The sequence below is a fragment of the Venturia canescens genome, chromosome 7, assembly GCF_019457755.1.
Source record: "Venturia canescens isolate UGA chromosome 7, ASM1945775v1, whole genome shotgun sequence".
Classification (NCBI taxonomy): domain Eukaryota; kingdom Metazoa; phylum Arthropoda; class Insecta; order Hymenoptera; family Ichneumonidae; genus Venturia; species Venturia canescens.
Genome location: NC_057427.1, coordinates 17,220,891 through 17,243,829, shown reverse-complemented (window position 1 = coordinate 17,243,829; position 22,939 = coordinate 17,220,891). Strand labels below are relative to the sequence as shown.

Genomic DNA, 22,939 nt, shown 5'->3' with positions numbered 1-22,939 from the left:
GAAAATTAATTCTAATATCATTACTCAAATTACTTGTTCTACGAATAAATGAATATGCGTTTAATAAATGTCCGCGTTGTTAACACATTATATTTCGAATCAAATATTCATGTGATTTAATTTTTCATTCAATTACAGCCTGCAAATACCGTATCTAAGTACAAAATGGAGAATCCATAGTTCTTTGAATTTTTTATTTTTTGTACACACGTTTCAAGTCTCTGTTTTTTAAGATTCTGACGTCTTATTACTCGACTAGAACATTTGAATTTGAAAAGAAATGGTGCAATATGTTAAAAAAAGTCAGTGTACCGTCTGACTCTCTCTATATCTAGACACGTGGTAGAATCTTAACACAAAGTATTAAAAAAGCTAGTTAAGACAGGTAAAATTGCTATATTCGAGATTGGGCAATTTTCCTTGACTAGTGAAGTTGAAGGGAATGCCATTTGTAGAGAATTGATCGGATGAAAAGAATGGAAGTCCCATATAAGAATGTGATTAATGCACTTCGAATGATGAAATTTTTTTTTTTGGTGAGACGTCCAGAAAAGGATTAAATTGTAGTTGAAAAATTTCGTTGCACGAATTTCACGACCAAAAATTTTTTTCAAAAATATATTGAAACGTTTCCATTTATTTCTCGTTTTCATGCGAGGAGAGATAACGGAGAGGATAAATTGGATGCTAGTTTTTTAGATTAGTAGGGTGACACGAGTTCTCCTCAATTTCTACATAAACAGATGCAACGACCTACACCAAATGTTAATTTCCTTTTTTTGTTTTTTGACGATGCCTCAGATTTTTAAGTTTGCGTGTGAACGCGTCAATCGATCCTTCATTATCGACATTCGATAAATGAAAAGAAGGTCGCTGATGAAATGAAGAAAATTTGGATTAATCGTTAAAATTGAAATAAAAATTAATTTAGTTTTTTCAGATTGGTTTACTTCTCATGATCTTAGGTTAGTCATGAAGGTGATGGATCAGTCGGTATTTGCAGATCGAAATTTCGAAAGCTCTGATTTCTGCTGCACCGTTTAACCGAATGTATTTGGGCAGATCCATTACTTTTCGACGAAAGTGTGTGCGCTTAGGTTAGCGATTTTGATAATGATTTTTTCCTTAAAAGTACATCAGAAAAGGAGACGATCCTCAAAATTTGAGCCCGATTCGATCAAACCCGGCCGCTGGAGAATTTTTTGAAATTTCGAAAAGGTCAGTTTTTTAATCATTTTCAAAAATTTGCATTTCATCGACTATATCACTCAGAGATTCCGTTCAAGCGGCATTCTTTTTGGTGAACGTCCTACTTTTAAGAAAAAAATATATATTAGTGATAAAGTCAAATCCGGCTCATCTGGAAGCCATCAACTAAACCACTGAATCAACAAAATTTTACCTGTTTTTAAAATTCTCCCAACCCTACCAGTTGCCGAAGGGAGGATTACAAAACAGGTAATTTTTTTTTGAGGATATATTCTGTTGATATCTGCCCTGGTTTCCCCCGATTGCTTCGATTTCGTCACTATAGAGCTATCCAAAGATGATCGATTTTTTAAAAATCGCTATGTTTAGATAGCTGTCATTTTTTTCTTCAAACTTTAATCTGGTTCAAATTTGCAGGAAAATTTCTTTGTTATGTCCCAAAGAAGCCCTGAAAATTTCAAGTTGGGAATCGAGCTTGGAACCGGGTTATGAATTTTCAAACATCCCTATAGAGCCATACAAAGATGATCGATTTTTTAAAATCGCTATGTTTAGATAGCTGTCATTTTTTTCTCCGAACTTCGATCTGGTTCAAATTTATAGAAAAGTTTCTTTGTTATGTCCCAAAGAAGCCCTGAAAATTTCAAGTTGGGAATCGAGCTTGGAACTGGGTTATACATTTTCGCACATCCCGAAAATTGCAATGTAAAAAAGACTTCTTGCAAATAATACGTCAAATGAATTATTGATTTTTTTAAGACAATTAAAAAAATTAAAGACACTCGAATTAACAATTTTTTTATACCTATTGATGATAATATATTAGAAGTGAGAACTACATCTTTCCAAAAAAATTTGAAAATACTGCAACTAAATTTATGAACACATGATTTTCTAGTATTTCAAAACAATTACAAACGCAATATTTTTTTATACTTCATTGTAATATTAAAATATGAAATAGAAAAATTGAGATAAAGATTGGACTATATAGTTTTGTCACAATACACTGAAATAATGAATGTTAATAAATTGCTTGTTGATTTCAATGTAATTTTTCGAATGATCGAAAATTCATAACTCGGTTCCAAGCTCGATTCCCAATTTGAAATTTTCAGGGCTTCTTTAGGACATAACAAAGAAACTTTTCTGTAAATTTGAACCAGATGGAAGTTTGAAGGAAAAAATATTGGAATATTAGCAAAAATAACACCGACACACAAAAAAAAAAGTAGTAAGTACCTAGAACCGGACCTATCAATCTTTACGTATTTTGGCCCGCTGAATCCGAATCCGGGGTCAGATTGGCCAATATATCTCCAAAATTTTGAGTAAATTCCAAAAAACCGCAAAAATTGAGGAAAATCGCTGTTAAGAGCATAATAAAAGTTTTTTTCGCCTTACGCGAGGGTGTTTTTCATGTAATTTGACGCGCGGAATCCGAATCCGGGGTCAGATTGGCCAATATACCTCCAAAATTTTGAGTAAATTCTAAAAAACCACAAAAATTGCGGAAAATCGTTGTTAAGAGCATAATAAAAGTTCTCTTCGACCTTACGCGGGCTGTTTTTAATGTAATTTGATACGCTGAATCTGAATCGAAGGTTAGATTGACTGATACATCTGCAAAATTTTTAGTAAATTTCAAAAAACCGCAAAAATGACGGAAGCATGATAAAAGTTGTCTTCGACTAACAAGGAAAGGTACTTTAGTGTCCGCCTCCGATTTTGATAATTTTTTTCTATGTTATAGTCCATCCAAAAATAAGAGACACGTATTTTTTTTTATCGGCCGAAAGTTATTTTTAAGGGGTGAAATCAACCCTCAAAGTTCGGCATGTTTTGCGTCTGGTAGAGTGTTTCATATAGAAGCACTCAACCGATCGAAACGAAACCAATTGCAAAATGTTTGGCATGTCAAATAACCCATATGACATGTCCATCTTCTTATGCACCCTTACGGCAAAGGGGTGAACCACCCCCGAATGTTCAGAATTTTTTCGTATAACAAAAACTTACAATCCGATTTTAATAAAACAAACGCCATTTTGCAGAGCAAAAAAAAATAAAATCGACGTGTTTTCGGGTTTTCCTCAGATCAAAAAAATTGAGGGGGTAAAACACCCTTAAAATATCAAATTTTGTTTTGAGCACTGGCCCCTTCCAGTTTTAGTATTCTTTTCATAGAATGTAGCTTATCAAAAAATAAGAAACACGTATTCTTTTTTATCGGCCGAAAGTTATTTTTAAGGGGTGAAATCAACTCCCAAAGTTGGGCATGTTTGGCATCTGGTTGAGCGTTTCATATGGAAGCACTCAACCGATCGAAACAAAACCCATTGCAAAATGTTCTGCATGTCAAATAACCTATATGACATGTCCAACTTCTTATGCACCCTTACTGCAAAGGGGTGAACCACCCCCGAATATTCAGAATTTTTTCGTATAATAAAAACTTACAATCCGATTTTAATAAAAGAAATGCCATTTTGCAGAGCAAAAAAAAAATGGACGTGTTTTTTGGTTTTCCTCGGATCAAAAAAATTAAGGGGGTAAACCAGTCCTAAAATCTTGAATTTCACTTTGCGCATCGAAATGTTGACATTCAATTCATATGGTTCCTTTATCATTGCGTATCGACTTATATGTTGAATAATATTTATTTCACATATTCATTGGCTGACATCATAATCGTATAGAGAATCGAATACTTTGACATGCTTTACGTGAGAAGTGTTAGTTTTCGTTCTACAGGTTCTACTATGACATCTTTAAACGGTTCTTGAAAATCTAATGTCGTATCTTCCACGATTTCTAACCGATTAAACTCTGCCATAGAAGCCTTCAGAATTCTCTCGAAACTTTCTTTCAATTCCACTTCATTATTGTTAACAGGACTGTCAGGAATGTTCATTACTTCAAATGTAAGAAGCAACAGTCTTATTACGTTCATTGGGTTGATAGAAATGTTCATGACAATACGTTATTCACAATAGCGGACACGATAGTGATAGATAAATAATCAAACAGCAACTAAACTTCTGGAGTAATATAAAGTCAGTTTTAGCTTCTTCATCTTGAGTGGGTGGCTTAATCTGACATCATCACAAAAACAGATTTTTTTATTTTTTCGGATATCTCTCAAGCATTAGGCTGAGCGAGCTGGCTTTTTTAAGAATACATGGCTACGAGCCGCTATAGCGATTCTTGATATGGATAAGAATATGGCAAGGCTTGAGTCAGCTTTGTTTGCCTTCTGGGCGGGGAATTGTCAATGCGGCTCTCGATATTTGAGTTTTATTTTGTTTTCGTAAATCATTCAAAATAGAAACTTATATAAATAGAACGAAAACTAACACTTCTCACGTAAAGCATGTCAAAGTATTCGATTCCCTATACGATTATGATGTCAGCCAATGAATATGTGAAATAAATATTATTCAACATATAGGTCAATACGCAATGATAAAGGAACCATATGAATTGGATTGTAAACATTTCGATTCGCAAAGTGAAATTCAAGATTACCCCCTTAATTTTTTTGATCCGAGGAAAACCAAAAAAAACGTCCATTTTTTTTGTTCTGCAAAATGGCATTTCTTTTATTAAAATCGGATTGTAAGTTTTTATTATACGAAAAAATTCTGAATATTCGGAAGTGGTTTACCCCTTTGCAGTAAGGGTGCATAAGAAGTTGGACATGTCATATAGGTTATTTGACATGCAGAACATTTTGCAATGGGTTTTGTTTCGATCGGTTGGGTGCTTCCATATGAAACACTCTACCAGATGCAAAACATGCCCAATTTTGGGGGTTGATTTCACCCCTTAAAAATAACTTTCGGCCGATAAAAAAAAATACGTGTTTCTTATTTTTTGATAAGCTACATTCTATGAAAAGAATACTAAAACTGGAAGAGGCCAGTGCTCAAAACAAAATTTGATATTTTAAGGGTGTTTTACCCCCTTAATTTTTTTGATCTGAGGAAAACCCGAAAACACGTCGATTTTATTTTTTTTTGCTCTGCAAAATGGCGTTTGTTTTATTAAAATTGGATTGTAAGTTTTTATTACACGAAAAAATTCTGAATATTCGGGGGTGGTTCACCCCTTTGCAGTAAGGGTGCATAAGAAGTTGGACATGTCATATAGGTTATTTGACATGCAGAACATTTTGCAATGGGTTTTGTTTCGATCGGTTGGGTGCTTCCATATGAAACACTCTACCAGATGCAAAACATACCCAACTTTGGGGGTTGATTTCACCCCTTAAAAATAACTTTCGGCCGATAAAAAAAAATACGTGTTTCTTATTTTTTGATAAGCTACATTCTATGAAAAGAATACTAAAACTGGAAGGGGCCAGTGCTCAAAACAAAATTTGATATTTTAAGGGTGTTTTACCCCCTTAATTTTTTTGATCTGAGGAAAACCCGAAAACACGTCGATTTTATTTTTTTTTGCTCTGCAAAATGGCGTTTGTTTTATTAAAATTGGATTGTAAGTTTTTGTTATACGAAAAAATTCTGAACATTCGGGGGTGGTTCATCCCTTTGCCGTAAGGGTGCATAAGAAGATGGACATGTCATATAGGTTATTTGACATGCAGAACATTTTGCAATGGGTTTTGTTTCGATCGGTTGGGTGCTTCCATATGAAACACTCTACCAGATGCAAAACATGCCCAACTTTGGGGGTTGATTTCACCCCTTAAAAATAACTTTCGGCCGATAAAAAAAAATACGTGTTTCTTATTTTTTGATAAGCTACATTCTATGAAAAGAATACTAAAACTGGAAGGGGCCAGTGCTCAAAACAAAATTTGATATTTTAAGGGTGTTTTACCCCCTTAATTTTTTTGATCTGAGGAAAACCCGAAAACACGTCGATTTTATTTTTTTTTGCTCTGCAAAATGGCGTTTGTTTTATTAAAATTGGATTGTAAGTTTTTGTTATACGAAAAAATTCTGAACATTCGGGGGTGGTTCATCCCTTTGCCGTAAGGGTGCATAAGAAGATGGACATGTCATATGGGTTATTTGACATGCCAAACATTTTGCAATTGGTTTCGTTTCGATCGGTTGAGTGCTTCTATATGAAACACTCTACCAGACGCAAAACATGCCGAACTTTGAGGGTTGATTTCACCCCTTAAAAATAACTTTCGGCCGATAAAAAAAAAATACGTGTCTCTTATTTTTGGATGGACTATAACATAGAAAAAAATTATCAAAATCGGAGGCGGACACTAAAGTACCTTTCCTTGTAAGATCGAAGACAACAAAAAATACCCCCGATCTTAATCGGGGGTATTTTTTTATGTAATTTGATGCACTGAATCTGAATCTGGAGTCAGATTGGCTGATATACCCGCAAAATTTTGAGTAACTGCAAAAATCTCTAAAAATGGGTCAAAATTGCTAGCATGGGTAGAAGAAGAGTTTTATTAATCTAGATCGAGTACGCTCCTTTTGTATTTTGATGCGCTGAAACCGAAACCGGGTGTCTATTTAACTCGTACGTCTCCAAAATTTTGCTTCCATGGAAAAAACCGACTTAAATTGTTCTTTACGAATTTCAAGCAGCTCGATCCGATTCCGGTAGCTAGTAGTCCCGATCATGCGCACTTCCATCGAAGATCGTGAAAAATAACAAAAAAATAGCGAAAAAACGTCAAAAATAGTTTATAAATGTTTTACATATGCATGATTCATCTTAAACTGTACACAAATAAAAAGATCTATATATTCTGTATGCAATAAACTAGAAACTGGAAAAAATTGTATAAAAAACTTGAATATAAAACTATCGCAGGCATGATTGTTCTTTCAATTCTGCTTAATTGATTTTTTTTCACTTTCCACAATAATGTGAGAAGAAAAAAATCTTCATCTATCTCAAACCGTCCTTCTCTTGTAACGGATTCTTTTCTCTTCGAACGACTCTATGTAGTGGATTTCTCTTCCTCTTTCTCTCTTTAGCGTCCAGAAAAAATCTGCCATCACTTAGATCTCCAAGGTTTTCAGGAAAGTAGTCGAGGTGGGAGTGTAGAAAGTGCAGTTTGAGATTCATCAAGCAACCCAAGTTTCTAAAATTTTCCAACAACTCTTCAACTAAGTCCTGGTAATTGTTAATTTTCTCATTTCCCAAAAAGTTCTGAAAAACGTTTTTGAAACTTTGCCATGCTGCCTTTTCAGTTTCGTTCATTTTTTTAATGAAATTTTCGTCGTCAAATAAACTACGAATTTGTGGTCCATCAAATATACCTCCTTTAATTTCGCATCACTCATCGCAGGAAGCTTTTCTCCCATATACTGGAAACAATCGCCATCTTTATCCAGAGCTTTGACATATTGCTTTATAAGACTAAGCTTAATGTGGAGTGGTGGTAGCAGATATTTCGAAGGATCCATCAATGATGTTCGTATGATGTTGTTACGGACTAGATCGAAGTTTGTTCTTGTTGGCCACCCTTTCTGAACATAGTGTTTTTTTCTGTCTCTACTATCTGTTGTGCCCGTACATCGCACTCATTAAAACAAATTAAGCACTCTCAGCGCAAACGCAGCAATGATGAAATATCGATGCTCCCGAACGAGCGCATCGACCCTCGATGTCAACATCGAAACTTCCACAAGGAAATCTAGGTTATATTCGCACGAGAAGGGGAAAACCCCCAAATCGATAAAATTATCGACTAACCCAAAATTCGACAGTCTTTGACGAGAATTGTAACGATTGGTCTCGAGGCAATAAAACCTCGAATTTGTAACTTCTTAAATAAACTTATTGTTAACTTGTTGTAAAAGTATCGAGTTGGAGTTCAGCTCTTTTGGCCTAAATCCCTTAAATACTCGTCCTTGATAACTCGTCCCTTCGCGACGGTCTTCGCGGACACAACATTGGTGGCAGCGGTGGGATAGCCACTACTCGAGAAACCCGACACGTCTACGATAGTCAAACGGAAGGAACTCAAATTGCTGAGGAGGACCGATAATTCTAGAAAAGTCGATATATCGAACGGACGTTCGAGCACCGATCATCGCATCCAAGGCAGACCGATCTACGTCAAGATTCAACCCAAAATACGACTGGAGCTGGAGCGGAAGAAATTCAACACGACAACAAATCCGAACATCATGTTAGCGATCATCTTACTGTAAGTGACGGAACATTATTAAATAACATTGTAATCTGCCAAAGCCAGTTCGTATATAAAAATTTATATGTCAGACGACGAGTACGCTGAACGTCTCAAATTACCGGGCGTAAGCACTATTTCGCGTTCGTTCAATTCATTTTTCGACGATAAACCCGACTACAATCGCGAAAGAAAAACGAAATCACCTCGCAAAGTAGAAGGCGACGAAGTAGCGCCCAATCTTTAAATCGACCTCCGACATCGGAAGACGATTATTTAGACGCGGAAAATACGCCGGAAAATTCGGTAGTAGAAACAACAAATCCTTTAGTATCAACAATGGTTGAAACAGTAAGTTTAGACACAACGGGAGATAATCAGAAATCCGGAAATCCCGGAAATAGTCGAAATAATAATCCCGGAAATCCTGGAAATAATGGCGAAAATAATAGAGGAAATAATTCTCAAAATTCTCCGCCAAATCACTCGCGAACTAACAGACTTCGAGGCTCAATGTCTCTTCAAGAAGCGCGTAGTTTAATTCCTCGATTCGACGGTTCAAAACCGGAAGAAGCGCGAGAACTTGTAGATTCTTTTGCTCACGTCAATAAACATATTTTAGAAGAGGACCAAGAGATTCTCCTGGAATCAGTGTTAACTACTAAATTAACTGGTAAAGCTCGAGCAGAAGTACGATATAAAAATATTCCAGATTATGAAACGTTTAAATCCGTTATGTTAGAAATATTCTGCGGTACGAGAACCGTAGGAGCCTTCCAAACAGAGCTGTATTCTTGCCGACAAAGATTTAATGAATCAGTAAAAGAATTCGGAAGAAGAGTAGAAGACACAATGATGGAACTAATTGATGCAAGTATAAAAAAGCACTCGACAATGATCGAACAAATGGCGGTAGAAAAACACATACGCGAAGTAGCCCTTTCGAGTTTCACTCAAGGTCTCAAACGCGAATATCAAACAATTATTAAAGCTAGGGCATATCCAACCCTCAACGAAGCTATCACAGCCGCGATCGACGAAGAAAAGATACAACAGGGAACTCGAAGAGAACCTGGAAATAATACGATCATTTGCAATAGGTGTAACAAAAAAGGTCATCTCGCACGCGACTGTAGAAGCTCAGGAAATAGAAATGAAAATCATGGTAACGGAAACAATAGTTTACCGACACCGAGTCGAAGCATAAATTCTGTCGTTTGTAATTATTGCAAAAAACCAGGTCACGTATATGACGATTGTTGGAATAGAAAAAATAGAAATGGTAACCAAGGAAATAATAGTAATAATGGAAATCAAGAAAATCGTGGAAATCAAGGCAACAGAAGCAGAAATAGAGGCTATCAAGATAATAGACAACAGAATAACGGTCAAAATAACAGTCAAGAAAACAATCAAGGTAATAACCAAAATTCGAATCAATCGAACAACGGGAATGCGGAAGAAAAGAAAACAATAGGGTCGCTGAACCTCAGTCTCCTCGCGCGAAAGGCTGAGCGAAAAAATGCGCACGTTAGCTGTGTGGAGGCTAAGCGAGCTACCGGCTCGTATGCACATGTCGTGAAACCCAAAACAAAATTCGTAATTAATTCGATCGGTTCCTGGGGAATGGCTAGCGACTTTTATATCACATCACCGCACGCAATAGATTCAGTTCTCCTCTTGAAAGTTGACACGGGAGCTCAATGTTGCATAATAAAAAGAAATGCTCTAAGAAAAAATACAGAAATAATCAATGAAACAGTCGAATTGACAGGCGTCGGAGGAAAACCCTTCAATGCCCTATGTAAAGTAATCCTCGAAATCGAAACACCCGGCGTCAAAATTCTTCATGAATTTTTCGTCGTCGATAACGACGTTCCAATCAAAACAGACGGAATATTAGGACTCGATTTTATTAAAAAACACAAGGTCGACATTCTAGGTGGCCGGATAATCAAAATGTATGGTCACGTCGAGCCTTTGGTGAACGGTTCGGAGAAACTACAATCCCGTTCCGAGAGCATCCACTACGTAAAAGCAAAAAATTTAGCGGTAGGATGTTTATCAGCCCGCAAAATTAAAAAAGGAGTAAAAATAGAGCAAGGAATAGTTCCGGAAAAAAGAATGATTTCTCCAATCATGTTTTTAAATACGTTAGATCAGGAAATCTCAAGAGAAAGGCCGACAATCGAAATCGAAAAAATAGAGAGCGATCACAAACAAAAACAATTAGAAATAATTGAAATTGAAAACTCTCTAGGCAAGGAAGAATACACTTACAGAATTGAAAATAATGAAGGAAAAAGGAATACAAATGCTGACGCGCTGAGTCGCATATATGCGATCACGCTCGATCAGAATGAAACCACTGATCAGCTGGAAAAAAGGGGGAAAGAAAGAACGCGTAAAGTCATGAACGACGCGTTTTCATCTTCTTCAACAACTCCAGCCTCCTCGGAGAATCGGTCCATCCCCAATTATAATGGCCGACTTGATAATCAACCGAGTGCGGCTGAAAATAAAAATGAGATGCCCATAGAGGACAGCGACGAAGGCGATAACGAGAGTGAAACCGAACACCTCGACTCTGACGCGACGAACCTGTCAGAGAGAAACAGAAAAACAATACTACGAGAGTACCACGACACGGCCCACGGAGGACACCCTGGAGTAAAAAGAATGACTCAACGAATTCAAGAAAAGTATCGTTGGTCAGGAATGAAAAAGGAAATAAAAGAATATGTAGAAAAATGCGACAAATGCCAGAAAATCAAAGTTATGAAATCAAAGCGATCACCGATGGCAATCACCGACACTCCGGAAAGAGCATTTAACAAGTGCGCGGTTGATGTAGCAAGACCGTACCCAGAAACAGACCTATGAAATAAATACTTTTTGGCAGCTCAATGTATAAAAAAAAAACTAACAAAAAAAACGATAGAATTACAAATATATAAAATTGAAATATGAAGAAAGAAATCGAATATACGAAAAATACGAAAATAAATACAAAAATAATAAACAGAACGCAACGAATAATACGGAACGTGTATAATAACATGAAATAAATAAATAAATTATAATCCGAACGAAAAAATTAATAATAATAATGATAATTTAAAAATATTGAAAGTCAACAAAGTCTATCCACTAACAACAAAAATTAATGAAAAACAATTCCAATTTATAGCAACCACTTCCAAAATAATAATTGTGGATAATTACAAAAGAACGTATTTAATAATGACTGAAGAAGATTTAAACAATGCGAAAAAAGTTGACAACGTCTATTATTACAAACCTAAGCAATCACTGCAAACAATAGGCGATAATACGTCATGCGAAATAGCGATTTATTTAGGAAATAATCCCGAAAAATTGTCACGTAATCAACGAATTGTAAAACTCGAGAAAACATTAATAATCGCACTAGAAAAAGAAGGTAGATGGCTATTCGTAGCCCCAAAACCCGAAAACTTAAGAATCGATTGTAAAAATAAGTCTACGACACACGAAATAATCTACAATACAGGCTTACTGGCTTTGGACGGAAAATGTTCCGCCACATCAATTAATTTTCAATTCTTTTCTTTAAATGAACTACGACAAAATCAATTTATAATATATGTACCACTATTTAATCTAACAAATGCGATTGGAATGGTAAACGCTAATCACCCAATTTTCAATTACAGCGTACCATCAAAAATAATTACTAATCCACTGGAAACGAATAAATTAGGCGAAAGAATTGAATTTCTTAAGCAAAAACTAAAAGAAGAACCGAATATTTGGGCACATCCTTATCACATAATTGGAAATTACTCTCTAAGTGCCATTAGCATGACTCTGATCATCATAATAATTATCATTTTAACAATTTTTAAAGCTAAACATTGTCAGAGGGTTCGATTAATACAATAAACTAATGATATCGAACTAGCCCCGACTTTCGTGGCAAGACCAAAAATCATAGAAGAACTTGCATCTAGATCTACTGATGATAAAATTTACATAACTAAGGCACGCCCAAAAAACAAAAATAATGCCACACAAAACGCTTCATTATAACCTAAACATAATCCTAGTAAAAGTGGAAAAGGAATTAAAAAAAAAAGGAAAAACATATTTAAGCGTCACACAAATTTGTTTATTTTAATTCCGTGCGAAAAATAGCCGAAATAAATTTCGTCTCCCAAAGGGGGGAGGGATGTTGTGCCCGTACATCGCACTCATTAAAACAAATTAAGCACTCTCAGCGCAAACGCAGCAATGATGAAATATCGATGCTCCCGAACGAGCGCATCGACCCTCGATGTCAACATCGAAACTTCCACAAGGAAATCTAGGTTATATTCGCACCAGTCTCTTTCGACAGTCTCTAAATTCGACAGTCTTTGACGAGAATTGTAACGATTGGTCTCGAGGCAATAAAACCTCGAATTTGTAACTTCTTAAATAAACTTATTGTTAACTTGTTGTAAAAGTATCGAGTTGGAGTTCAGCTCTTTTAGCCTAAATCCCTTAAATACTCGTCCTTGATAACTCGTCCCTTCGCGACGGTCTTGGCGGACACAACAGTGTGATTTTTCAATTAATCGTGTATAGAATCGTGTATCGAGTATAGAAAATGAAAAAAAAAAAATTGAAAAAAAAAAAATTTGCGATAATTTTTTTTTGAGTAGAGAACGAACAAAATCCGTTTTTAGTGAGCGTCTACGATTGAAGAGGAGTAACCGTGACAAATTTTACGATCCTAACTTCAGTGGTTTAGGCTGTGCGTTGTCTGTCTGTCAGTCAGTCAGTGAGTCAGTCAGTCACGCAACAGATATATATTACAGACCAACTTTCTTCTTTTTTTGACCGTTTTTTTGTTCAAAAAACTAACATCGAATTCATAATCATGCAGCGTCCTCAGAAACTCCTAAGTAGTTATTGTCATGAGCATAGATCCATTTTCGACGTTTTAAATTTCGAAAATTTGACACCGGATTCGTAGTCAGCAACTCCGAAAACTCCTAAATTCATAAATGGACAAAATTTACGTTACTGTAAAAAAATTCGGGACTGAACGGGTTAAAAACTTGATTACGAATCCGGCATTAGATTTCTAAAATTCGAAATGGCAGTATCAATATGGTGACAAACAAATTCTGAAATCTCCTCAATATTTTAAAAACTATGAATCTAGAAGTTTTTAGTGTAACTAATAAGAAAAAAAATGTATGGCAAATCTATTGAAGGCTTCATATAATTTCCGACCGTTCATATTAATTTTTGTTTCTTATACTCGTTTAGCATTTTTAAATGACTATTGTTGGAACCACAATTCGTGCATATCCTAAAACTCAACATCATAATATATCTCATTTTCCAAACACCTGCAAATAAATTTCAAGGTTGTACTGTATTTCCAATATTTTGTTTCCGATAGGTCGATTTATATACAAATGTTGCAATTTCCAATTGACAATATGGAATATTGCATCACTCGTTCGAAAAATTCTCAAACTTGTTTTGAATATTGAATATCATGTATAGTAAATTTTACACTGGTTACAGGAATTTATATTACTGTTTTAAATTTACCCCACAAGTATATTAATTTTGATTTCATATACCCAGTTTGTAAAATTCATACACCGCTGTATAGTAAATATTGTAAATTTCATAAAAAATTTTACAGTGTAGAGAAGGTTATGACTTTTTAAAACTTGTTATTTTATCCACTTTTAAAAAGATTTTGGTGTGGATTAATATATCACTGGTGACACCTTGATTAAAATAAGTCATCACTGGCAGACAGGGAGGAACTAACAAACCTTTTTTCGTGCTCGTATTTGCTCGCCACGATGAGCCACAGCCCCGGATAACTCACCAGGCATATTTCTCGTCGATAATTCAAGATGACGTGCCATACCGAAATAGAACCCGGCAATGATGCAAAGTGGAATGGCATAGTAAGCAAGAAATTTGAAAAGTACCATGCCTTTTTTATAATTTTGACCTGGAGGAAAATGATCATCGATATTGTTATCGTGCATAATTTTTTTTTCATTTTTGCAAGAAATAATTTGTTAATACTTATGTAGTGCACGAATAATCTTCGTTATTGCGAAAACAATTTTTTGATTATTCGAATTTCAGTTATTGAAATAAACTTGCAATACTTCCAAAGCTTCCAAAATTTGAGGAAGTTTTGAAGTTTCATGTATATCACGGATAATATCATCAGGAATCGTAATGAAGGATCCGCATAATTACCGAATTCCTCGGGGAAAGGGCTGCAAATGAAAATCGTACGATTTCCACCGAGATCGATTGTTGGAACGTGTGAGAAAAGAGCATCCGGCATGGCGAGAACCATCGCGAAGAGCCATATTAACGAAGCAGTAAGTATCGTTAATGGTTTTGCACTCAAGCTGGCCACGTGACGTCTTATGGGATTCACTATGGCACAATATCTGCTCGAAAAAAATGTGAAGGGTTTATTATTAAAATTATTATTAATACAATCTTTTGTTTTGTTTTTTTTTCATGCACTGATATTTGAAAATTGTGTTTCGTACTTTTTTTAATACATTTTCTGACCAATAACCGTTTCACGAGTTGAAATTTCTTTTTTTATGCTAACTCTGCTATTAAATTAATTGCTCTGATCGCTCAAACACTGATGAGAAAAATAGTGAATATGAAATACAAACTCTTTCAAAGAGTTTATTAGTGGAAGTAATATGAATGAACAAACCTCTCGGCTGAAAGTGCTGTCAACGTAAATACGGAAACGCCGATTGAAACGTCCTTAGCACATTCTGATATTTTACATACGGCGAGGCCCCATGGCCATGATTCGATAGTGTACAGCAGCGAAGTAAACGGAACGCAGGTTATTATAACCTGTTGATTGAATTGTATTTTACAACAATTCGTTAAAGTTTTCATTATCCAATCCGAAAGAAGTTGAGGTGTATAAAAAAGATGAATAAGTTAACTGAATTTACTTAAGTGATGAAATGTACCAGTAAATCGCCGAGAGCCAATGATAAAACGTAAGTATTTGGTACGTTTCGCATGTTTGAATGACGGAGAAGAGTCAATACAAGGATTCCATTGCCCGTGACACCGACCAAAAGAATAAGGAGAAATACGATCGGTACGATGTAAGTCTCAGGACGATCAACATAAGGCACGTACTCATCCTTGTTACTCAACTCGTCGTTCCCGTTTTCAACATTGTCTATTTCTTCCAGCAGCCATCTAGATGTTGTAGTCGATGGCGTTCTTGTTCCTGTCATCAAATTCCACGTGCCATTTATCTTTCCCAGCAAAATCTAATTAGAAAAAAGCATTTAAAAGAATTAACGAATCAGCAAATGGTACAAAAAAAGCTTGATTATTGAATTTTGACAGCTTTCCAAAAATCTTTATCACTTGTTTCAATTTCGAATACCGTTCACGAATCAATCCTGTTAATATGCACTAAGCAAACAAATTTGTTTAACAAAATTCTAAATCAATGAAAATTTGGTGAATAAATTTTAGTTGAGTTAACAAATGTCATCGTGGTTATCACGATTTGTTGATTCATCAAAAATTTGATTGCATCAACAAATTTTTTCTATCGGCATTGTGATATTGTTTTCATTGAACGCAGACACAATAAAAAAGGTAACCGGGGGCTTAGCATAATTTTGTGGGGTTTAGAATTGCCTCTGAAAATTCATCGATTTTATCCACACTATTCGGTGGTCTGCAACGATTGTCTTATTTTCGGTTTAGTTATCTTCGTTATTGGTTGGATAAATTGTGCGGTTGATTTTCCATCGATACCCTCGTTTGTGATCGGGCTGGTCGTCATCATTCTAACGAATCGAGATAATACGGATTCAGAGTATATTGTCTGCTCTCAACGACAATTTACGGTTAAATCTTGATAACACGTAACCTCTATATGGCGATTAATCGACGACGTACGCGATCGTGAATAGATGGTCTACTGAATTATTCTCGATAATACTGCTATTTTGAAAGAAAAGATAATCCAACGAAAGCTAGTTTCGTTGTTCCTTCATATTTGGAAGATTAAACTAACCCGTTTTGATATTGTACTTCAGTCTTTTTTTCGGAGGTCGCTTATGACTTGCGAATTTGATTATTGTCTAAAAAGCAATTAAGGGAAATTTATCCACGACAACGATTAAAATACCTCGAAGATTTTCATTATCTTGAAGCGGCAGGTACTTGTGGCTGCATGGGTTGCAGTTTTCGAGATTTTACATAATTTTCACAGGCGATTCAATTTGGATCGAAAACTTGGTAAACATTCACTTCACGTCATGGTTGAAACGTTTAGAATACAGTTTCAAATTGCTTTCAAATAAAAATGTTTCATTCAATCTTTTAACGACACACGATTGTGAGAGCGATCGATATAATGAGGTTTCGGGATTTTTTACTAATATTCATTTCTGCATCGTTTCGACGGATTTCATCTAAACCCAAACTGCTTTCCCATTTCCAAACCAAATAAAACTTTGCTAGTTTTCAAATGAAGATGTAACTCGAAAACAGAATTTTTTTATATATATTTTTTGACAGCTTCTGAATACCTGCAATTCTGAATGAAATATACTCGAATAGTAACGAATAATAATTTGGAAAATCTTTAGGTTTTTCTCTTCAAACTTTTATTTTATTTTATGATTTCAGTACAATGTTAGAATTTTGGTATAAAACGTAGCTCCGTCGGACATGTTTCTACATGTATTGTCTAACGATTTCCCACGATTTCTCACGAGAACTCATGATTTAATTGAGAATTCGCTCAATGCAAAGTTGAAATATTTCAACGTTCGAAATCAGTCCGCAAGATCAAAAAAATGAAAATAAAAAAGATATTTAACGTTCCTCTAACCATTGGGACTAGTGTTCCAGTTATGTTAAGGGAAGTTCGATAAAAGCCATCATATGAGACTATCAAAGAGAACGTATAGCTCTTTATCGGGTAAGTTCGTCCTTTTGCCATAACATAATGCACGCACCATCTATCAGTTGCATACACTTGGTACGATAGCTTGATATCTCTCTTCTTTCTCCATTTCGTTTGGAAATAGTCTGACAGCTGAACTGTTTCCGCTCGATAAAAGTATGTATGTTTTATATAATTATGCATCTAACATTTCCGCGAAAAATGTGAACATTCTTTCACTGATTCATTTTGAAAAAAAAAAAAATAACATAATAACAGAATACTTTTCAATAAGTACGTTGGATATTATTTCTGCAGAAATAATGTGATACGGAATATGATTCTCACATGTGAGAATCACACTCCGACTACGGATAATCAAAAGACCTCGTTTTCTCAAGGTCCGTTTTGATAATCTATTGAACATTTTAATAAATGGAATGACTTGCGAATAAAGATTAAGATCAATATAGATTTTAATAGGAAGCAAATTATAGTTAATATCGTGAAGTGGCTAAATTGTTGAAATCCTTATTATTTTCAATATTTTATTGAGCGTTATTTTCGTGCACTCCTGCTTCTGGAAATGAGGAGTTCAGTACGGCGAGAAAATGGCAAAATATAATGCAATCGAGATCAGATAACATTCCAAAGGATTGGTAGAGAAATTTATTCTATGAAAAAAAAGTAAAAATTAGCAATAGAATATAAAAATATTATTCTTGCTACATAGCATTTTATATTGAATGTGTTGCACATTTGCAAACAATTGCTACAATACGCAAACACTGTATGTGCAATTGTCCAAGTCTATATTTATTCTTGCCATTTTATCCGTTAAATAATCTAGTATAATCAAACGATATCCAGGCTCAATTTCACTTTGCTGCGCCCCTCTAATTTTAAACATAACTTTGACGTCTTCTGAACACTTTATAGAAAACGCTCACAAAAATCGACATATAATTTGTTTATATTTGTTTTTTTCGTGGATAATGACTAGGGCGGCCGCAATTCAGGTCACTTTTTTTGCAAATTCCTTTGCGGAAATATTATCAACATAAAAATAAAAAAAAATGTACACCAAATTTGAATGCGCTTGAAGAATTTAAACAGATGCCACCGAGGAGTTGAAGTTTTAAATGCAAAACACGTGTATTTATCAAACTTATTACTTAGTTATTATCTGCTTTCCATAATAATGACGATAGAAATCTGAAATTTGGCACACTCGTTGTTCATATAAATGTGTCCAAAACGAAATTTTTTCATATTTTTCCGATGATTATTTCCGTGATTTTTACCGTTACAAAGATAACCATATTTTTTATTTTTTTAGTACATTGATCACGGTTAATCGAAGCACTTTTAAACGTCACTTTGAAGCATTTAGACAAAGTTTGAGCCGTAATCAACAGTGTACACTTAACAATAACTCATCAAAACCTGAAATTGTGTAAGAATTTATCGATGAAGCGCTCCAAACAAAGTCCCTTTGCCAACGTTTGAATAAGTTTTTTAAAAATTTCAGACCACTTGCTTCATGATTAAATTTCGTTTCTCATCATTAGTGAGTCTTTTATTGCCACTTTGGAAGAATCTGCGAAGTTACATGGAAAACAATTTTTTTTTTCAAATCAATAGGTAGAATTGTTTTTTAACTTTTTTAAAAATATTAAAGTAAGCTTAACGTGATATAAGTTCATGTCCACTACGGACATGAAGTATCATGTCATGGATCATGTTGTGCGATTATTCTGATTTTTTTATATAATAGTGATGGCATTTACTTGTGTTGAGCCTTGTTCATTTTCTAATGCAGGAATGGATAAAATTTGTTCGTTATCTTAATTATAATTATGACTTTAATTCTGTCATTCAAGAATAAGGGCACGAGGGAATGTAGTATACAAGAAGAAAGTAAATTTTTATTTTTTTCGGGTAGCTTTCTATGAATTTGAAAATATCCTTCTTTTCAATCTGATGTTACGTCATTGCTTGATAAGGACATTTATTTTTTTATAACTCCTGAATCAACGGCTTCCTTTGAACGGTGCCATATTGACACTAGCTTCCTCAATCGCTATTTCTCCCAATGGTGTTTGAGTACGAGCTATCAATTTGGTGCCCATATCGTGAAAAATATTGCTGTTGTCAACGACGTTGCCGAAAGAGGAATCAAACTCATTACAGAGTACAACAGCAGACTCACTAACGATAAGGAACAAAAATAATTCCTTTTGCAAATCGTCGGAGATTACCATAAAATGTACCCAAATGCGAACAAGAGGACTTTGCTTCGACCGCTTCGCCGATGAAATCTCCCGTAAGTTCGAATTTGTATGAGTTATTGTTAAGTGTACGCTGTTGATTACGGCTCAAACTTTGTCTAAATGCATCAAAGTGACGCTTAAAAAGTGCTTCGATTGCCCATGATCAAAGTACTAAAAAAATCGATTATACTGTGACGTCTCGTTCTCGATGATTATAAGTAGTAGCGTCTGCTATGCTCAAATCCACAAAGTTTAGAGTAAAAATTTTTTGTTTTAATTGCGTTAGTCACCTTACCTGCGTTCGTTCATAGCAACGCATGCCTTTTGTTTTTATATCGTTTCGTTGTGCTCCATAAATTCGCACGTCAGAGTAACATCGTCAAGAATTATTATAATTTTTATTGATAAAATAATTTAATCAATGGGAAAAGATAAAAAGCGAAAACATTCACGATCCCTGTCGAGGGACCGAAAAAGAGAAGCTGCAAAACCGGAGGCTGAATTGCAAAAAATGCAATTGCAAGTAGTAAGGCTATACCAGTTCTAACTCAGGGATCTCAGGGGGGAGCGGGGCCGGGGGAGTGCGGGTACCGTTGCGGGGCTGCATGGTATGTGGAGGGGGAAGGTTCGCGGACAGCGGGGGTGCGGCGGCACTTTAAAGAGACAAAAAATTTGGGACAAAAGATTTTTTTGCTACTAATTTATGTTTCCGGTGTATCAGATTGCACTGGGCGGAATTTTCTTTTGAAAGTGCTCTTTCCAAAAATGATCTCAATTATAGGACTCCATGACTAAAGATGTTTGCATGTTACACTAATGACAAATTTATGTGTCCTGTGTTACATATTTTTACATTCCTGTGGTGGCGCAAGTTCGGACGAGATTTCTTTTTTCAAAACCAGTTCTAATGCTCTCAGGGGGGTGTGGGGACGGGGGGAGCGCGTTGCGGGGGTTGCATGGTGTGTGGAGGTTTTCAGGATAACGAAGAGGGGGAGAGGGGATGCAGCAGTCCTGTTTGCGGCATTGCATAGACAAAGCATATTTTGAGGAATAAAAAGAACTCGTAGATGCCCCCCTCGAATGACTGATTTATGTTTCCTGCGGAATTTTTTTTTTTTTTTGTGAAACTCTCTCATTCTTTTTCCTTCAATCTGCTTTTCGTGCGGAGAACTTAGTTGGGGAAAGGTAAAAATAAATCAGAATTTGAAATTTTTTTTATCTCTATTGCTTACAAATCATTTTTACTTATCCAACTATTGTGTGTATTGTCGAAACCTAGCCATTTTACAAACAACTGACTGCCACGCTTCTTCAATACTGTTTCAATGAGATATATATCGGGATATTTGGCTCGAAGCAGCTCTTGCTCGTAGAAACCACCGGCGATGGGCTCATCTTGATGATCTTTTATATTATAAGTAACTGGATTAGTTTTTCTAACTCGATATATTGTAAATATTTTCGTTGTCCAGTTTGGTGTATAACCTTTTTCGAATACATTCTTAAATTTACTTATGCGCACTTTATCGCCGATTTTAAATTTTGCTTGGTTTCCAACTTCTGATCTATTGTATAGATTACGCAACAGGCGTTTTTCATTCGCAGTGTTCACCTCTTTCGGTTTCATTTTTATCGTACGATGTAATGTATCATTATATTTTATAATTAATGTATCGAGAATATTGATCCATTTCCAGTTTCCGCGAAAACTAAATTGAATCCACATTTTATTCTTAAGGAAGTTGAGGCATTAGAATGAAAATGATGTCACTGCTTTTAAACCGATTGCATCTTATAAAGTGAAGTGTAAAAAAAAAATTAGTTAAATTTTCAGACAGTTTAGGAGCGTCATTGCTGAGAAAAATCAATAACAATTTGGGCCAAATAACATGTAATTTTATGGAAGTCAAGACACATTCAGTGATATCTCCATTAAAAATGATGCTAAAAATATGAAATTTTTTGGGCAACATGAGCAAGGCTTGCCGAATAATGTCAATTTTTTTTCAGATTTATTAGGAGATTTGATGAGATTATATTAATAATAATCTGTTTTCCGTGCAGCTTTTTGAGGCTAGGATCGTCACTGTTCGTGTTTTCGACTGAGCTTTCACCAGTTTTTCGTCTTTTTTTCCCCAACTTTTCTTTAAAGTGTATACAACATTGCCAAACTGTAAACTGGCCTAACTTTTGAAAGGTACAGGTCATCACTATTGGGTAAAAAAAATGACTGTACAGCCTCAACTTCCTTAAGTGTACGATTGAAGCGCTCACAAATTGATGCTTTCAGGTTGCTAAATGTAGAATACAAGTGTATATTATACTTTTTCATCAAAGCCTTGATGTCAGTATTATAAAATTCTTTTCCTCGATCGACGTGAAGATTTTTCGGTATGCGTCCTTTGCTGAGAATCGACTCCATTGCAGCAGTCACATCATTTCCACTTTTACTCTTCAACGGTGCGGCCCAGGCAAATTTGGAGAATATATCGATGACGGTGAGAAGGAATTTATGGTTGGAGTTGTGTTGTGCATATGCCGACATATCTACAAGATCAGCTTGCCAAGTCTCATCCAGGCCACGTATATCCACACGTCGACGTGGATAATTCCGCCGAGCTGGCTTATGCAGTTCTTCAATCACCGCAAGCTTTTTTTCACTCATTTCTTCTTCTCCCCCACGGTCTTCATTAATTAAAGAAGATAAGAGTCTGGAGGACTTTTCACTGACTTATCATTAGGCATATGATCTCGTCAAAGCTTCATATCATCACGGAGTTCTGAGATTTCGCTCTTTATACAGGGTGTCCCATTTTAATCTTACACCTGACTTTTCTCGGAAAATATTGCTCGGATCAAATATTGTATGCAACAAAACTTTTAGGGGTCGAAGGGGGACGTTTGATAAAAATTGGTTTGTGGATCCAAAATTCAAAATAGCGGCGTTAGAATGGCCGACATGTTTTTTTCGAATGGAAACATAACTTTTTTTCATCACCAAAAAATTTTTCAGCGCAAAACCAACAACTTTTGTTGGAAAAATTTTTTGATTAAGTTCATATTTGTTAAGTGAGAACATCATTTTCAACTATTTTAGAGGTATCCAGGATGCACCGCGAAGAGATCTTTAACGTACCGAGTGCAAGTGCGTTTGCGTGTGCGTCTGCATATGCGTGCATACGTGGAGGTGCATGTGTGTGTGTTTTTTATTTTCATTTTATTTTTCAACTTTTTTTAAAAAGAGGGGCATGCAATGCCTTTATGCCCATAGGTACGGGCTCACAAGGATTAGGTCTCTGCGGTTCGTCAATACCGCAGTATTTTCGGACTCCAAACCCTCCTTGTGAG

The 22,939-nt window shown here is 35.4% G+C and overlaps 1 protein-coding gene across 7 annotated transcripts in view; it reads right to left on the bottom strand.

Annotated features, from left to right (window-relative positions):
- The window catches only part of LOC122413123 (neuropeptide CCHamide-2 receptor-like), a 132,066-nt gene that overhangs the window by 31,193 nt on the left and 77,934 nt on the right, over positions 1–22,939 (bottom strand). For all 7 annotated transcript variants that reach the window (XM_043423279.1, XM_043423278.1, XM_043423276.1 and 4 more), the window contains 4 exons: positions 15,370–15,681; positions 15,099–15,247; positions 14,615–14,814; positions 14,173–14,357 (listed from right to left, as the gene is read on the bottom strand). In XM_043423279.1, the coding sequence (XP_043279214.1) occupies positions 14,173–14,357; positions 14,615–14,814; positions 15,099–15,247; positions 15,370–15,681 (846 nt within the window). The remainder of the gene's footprint in view (positions 1–14,172; positions 14,358–14,614; positions 14,815–15,098; positions 15,248–15,369; positions 15,682–22,939) is intronic.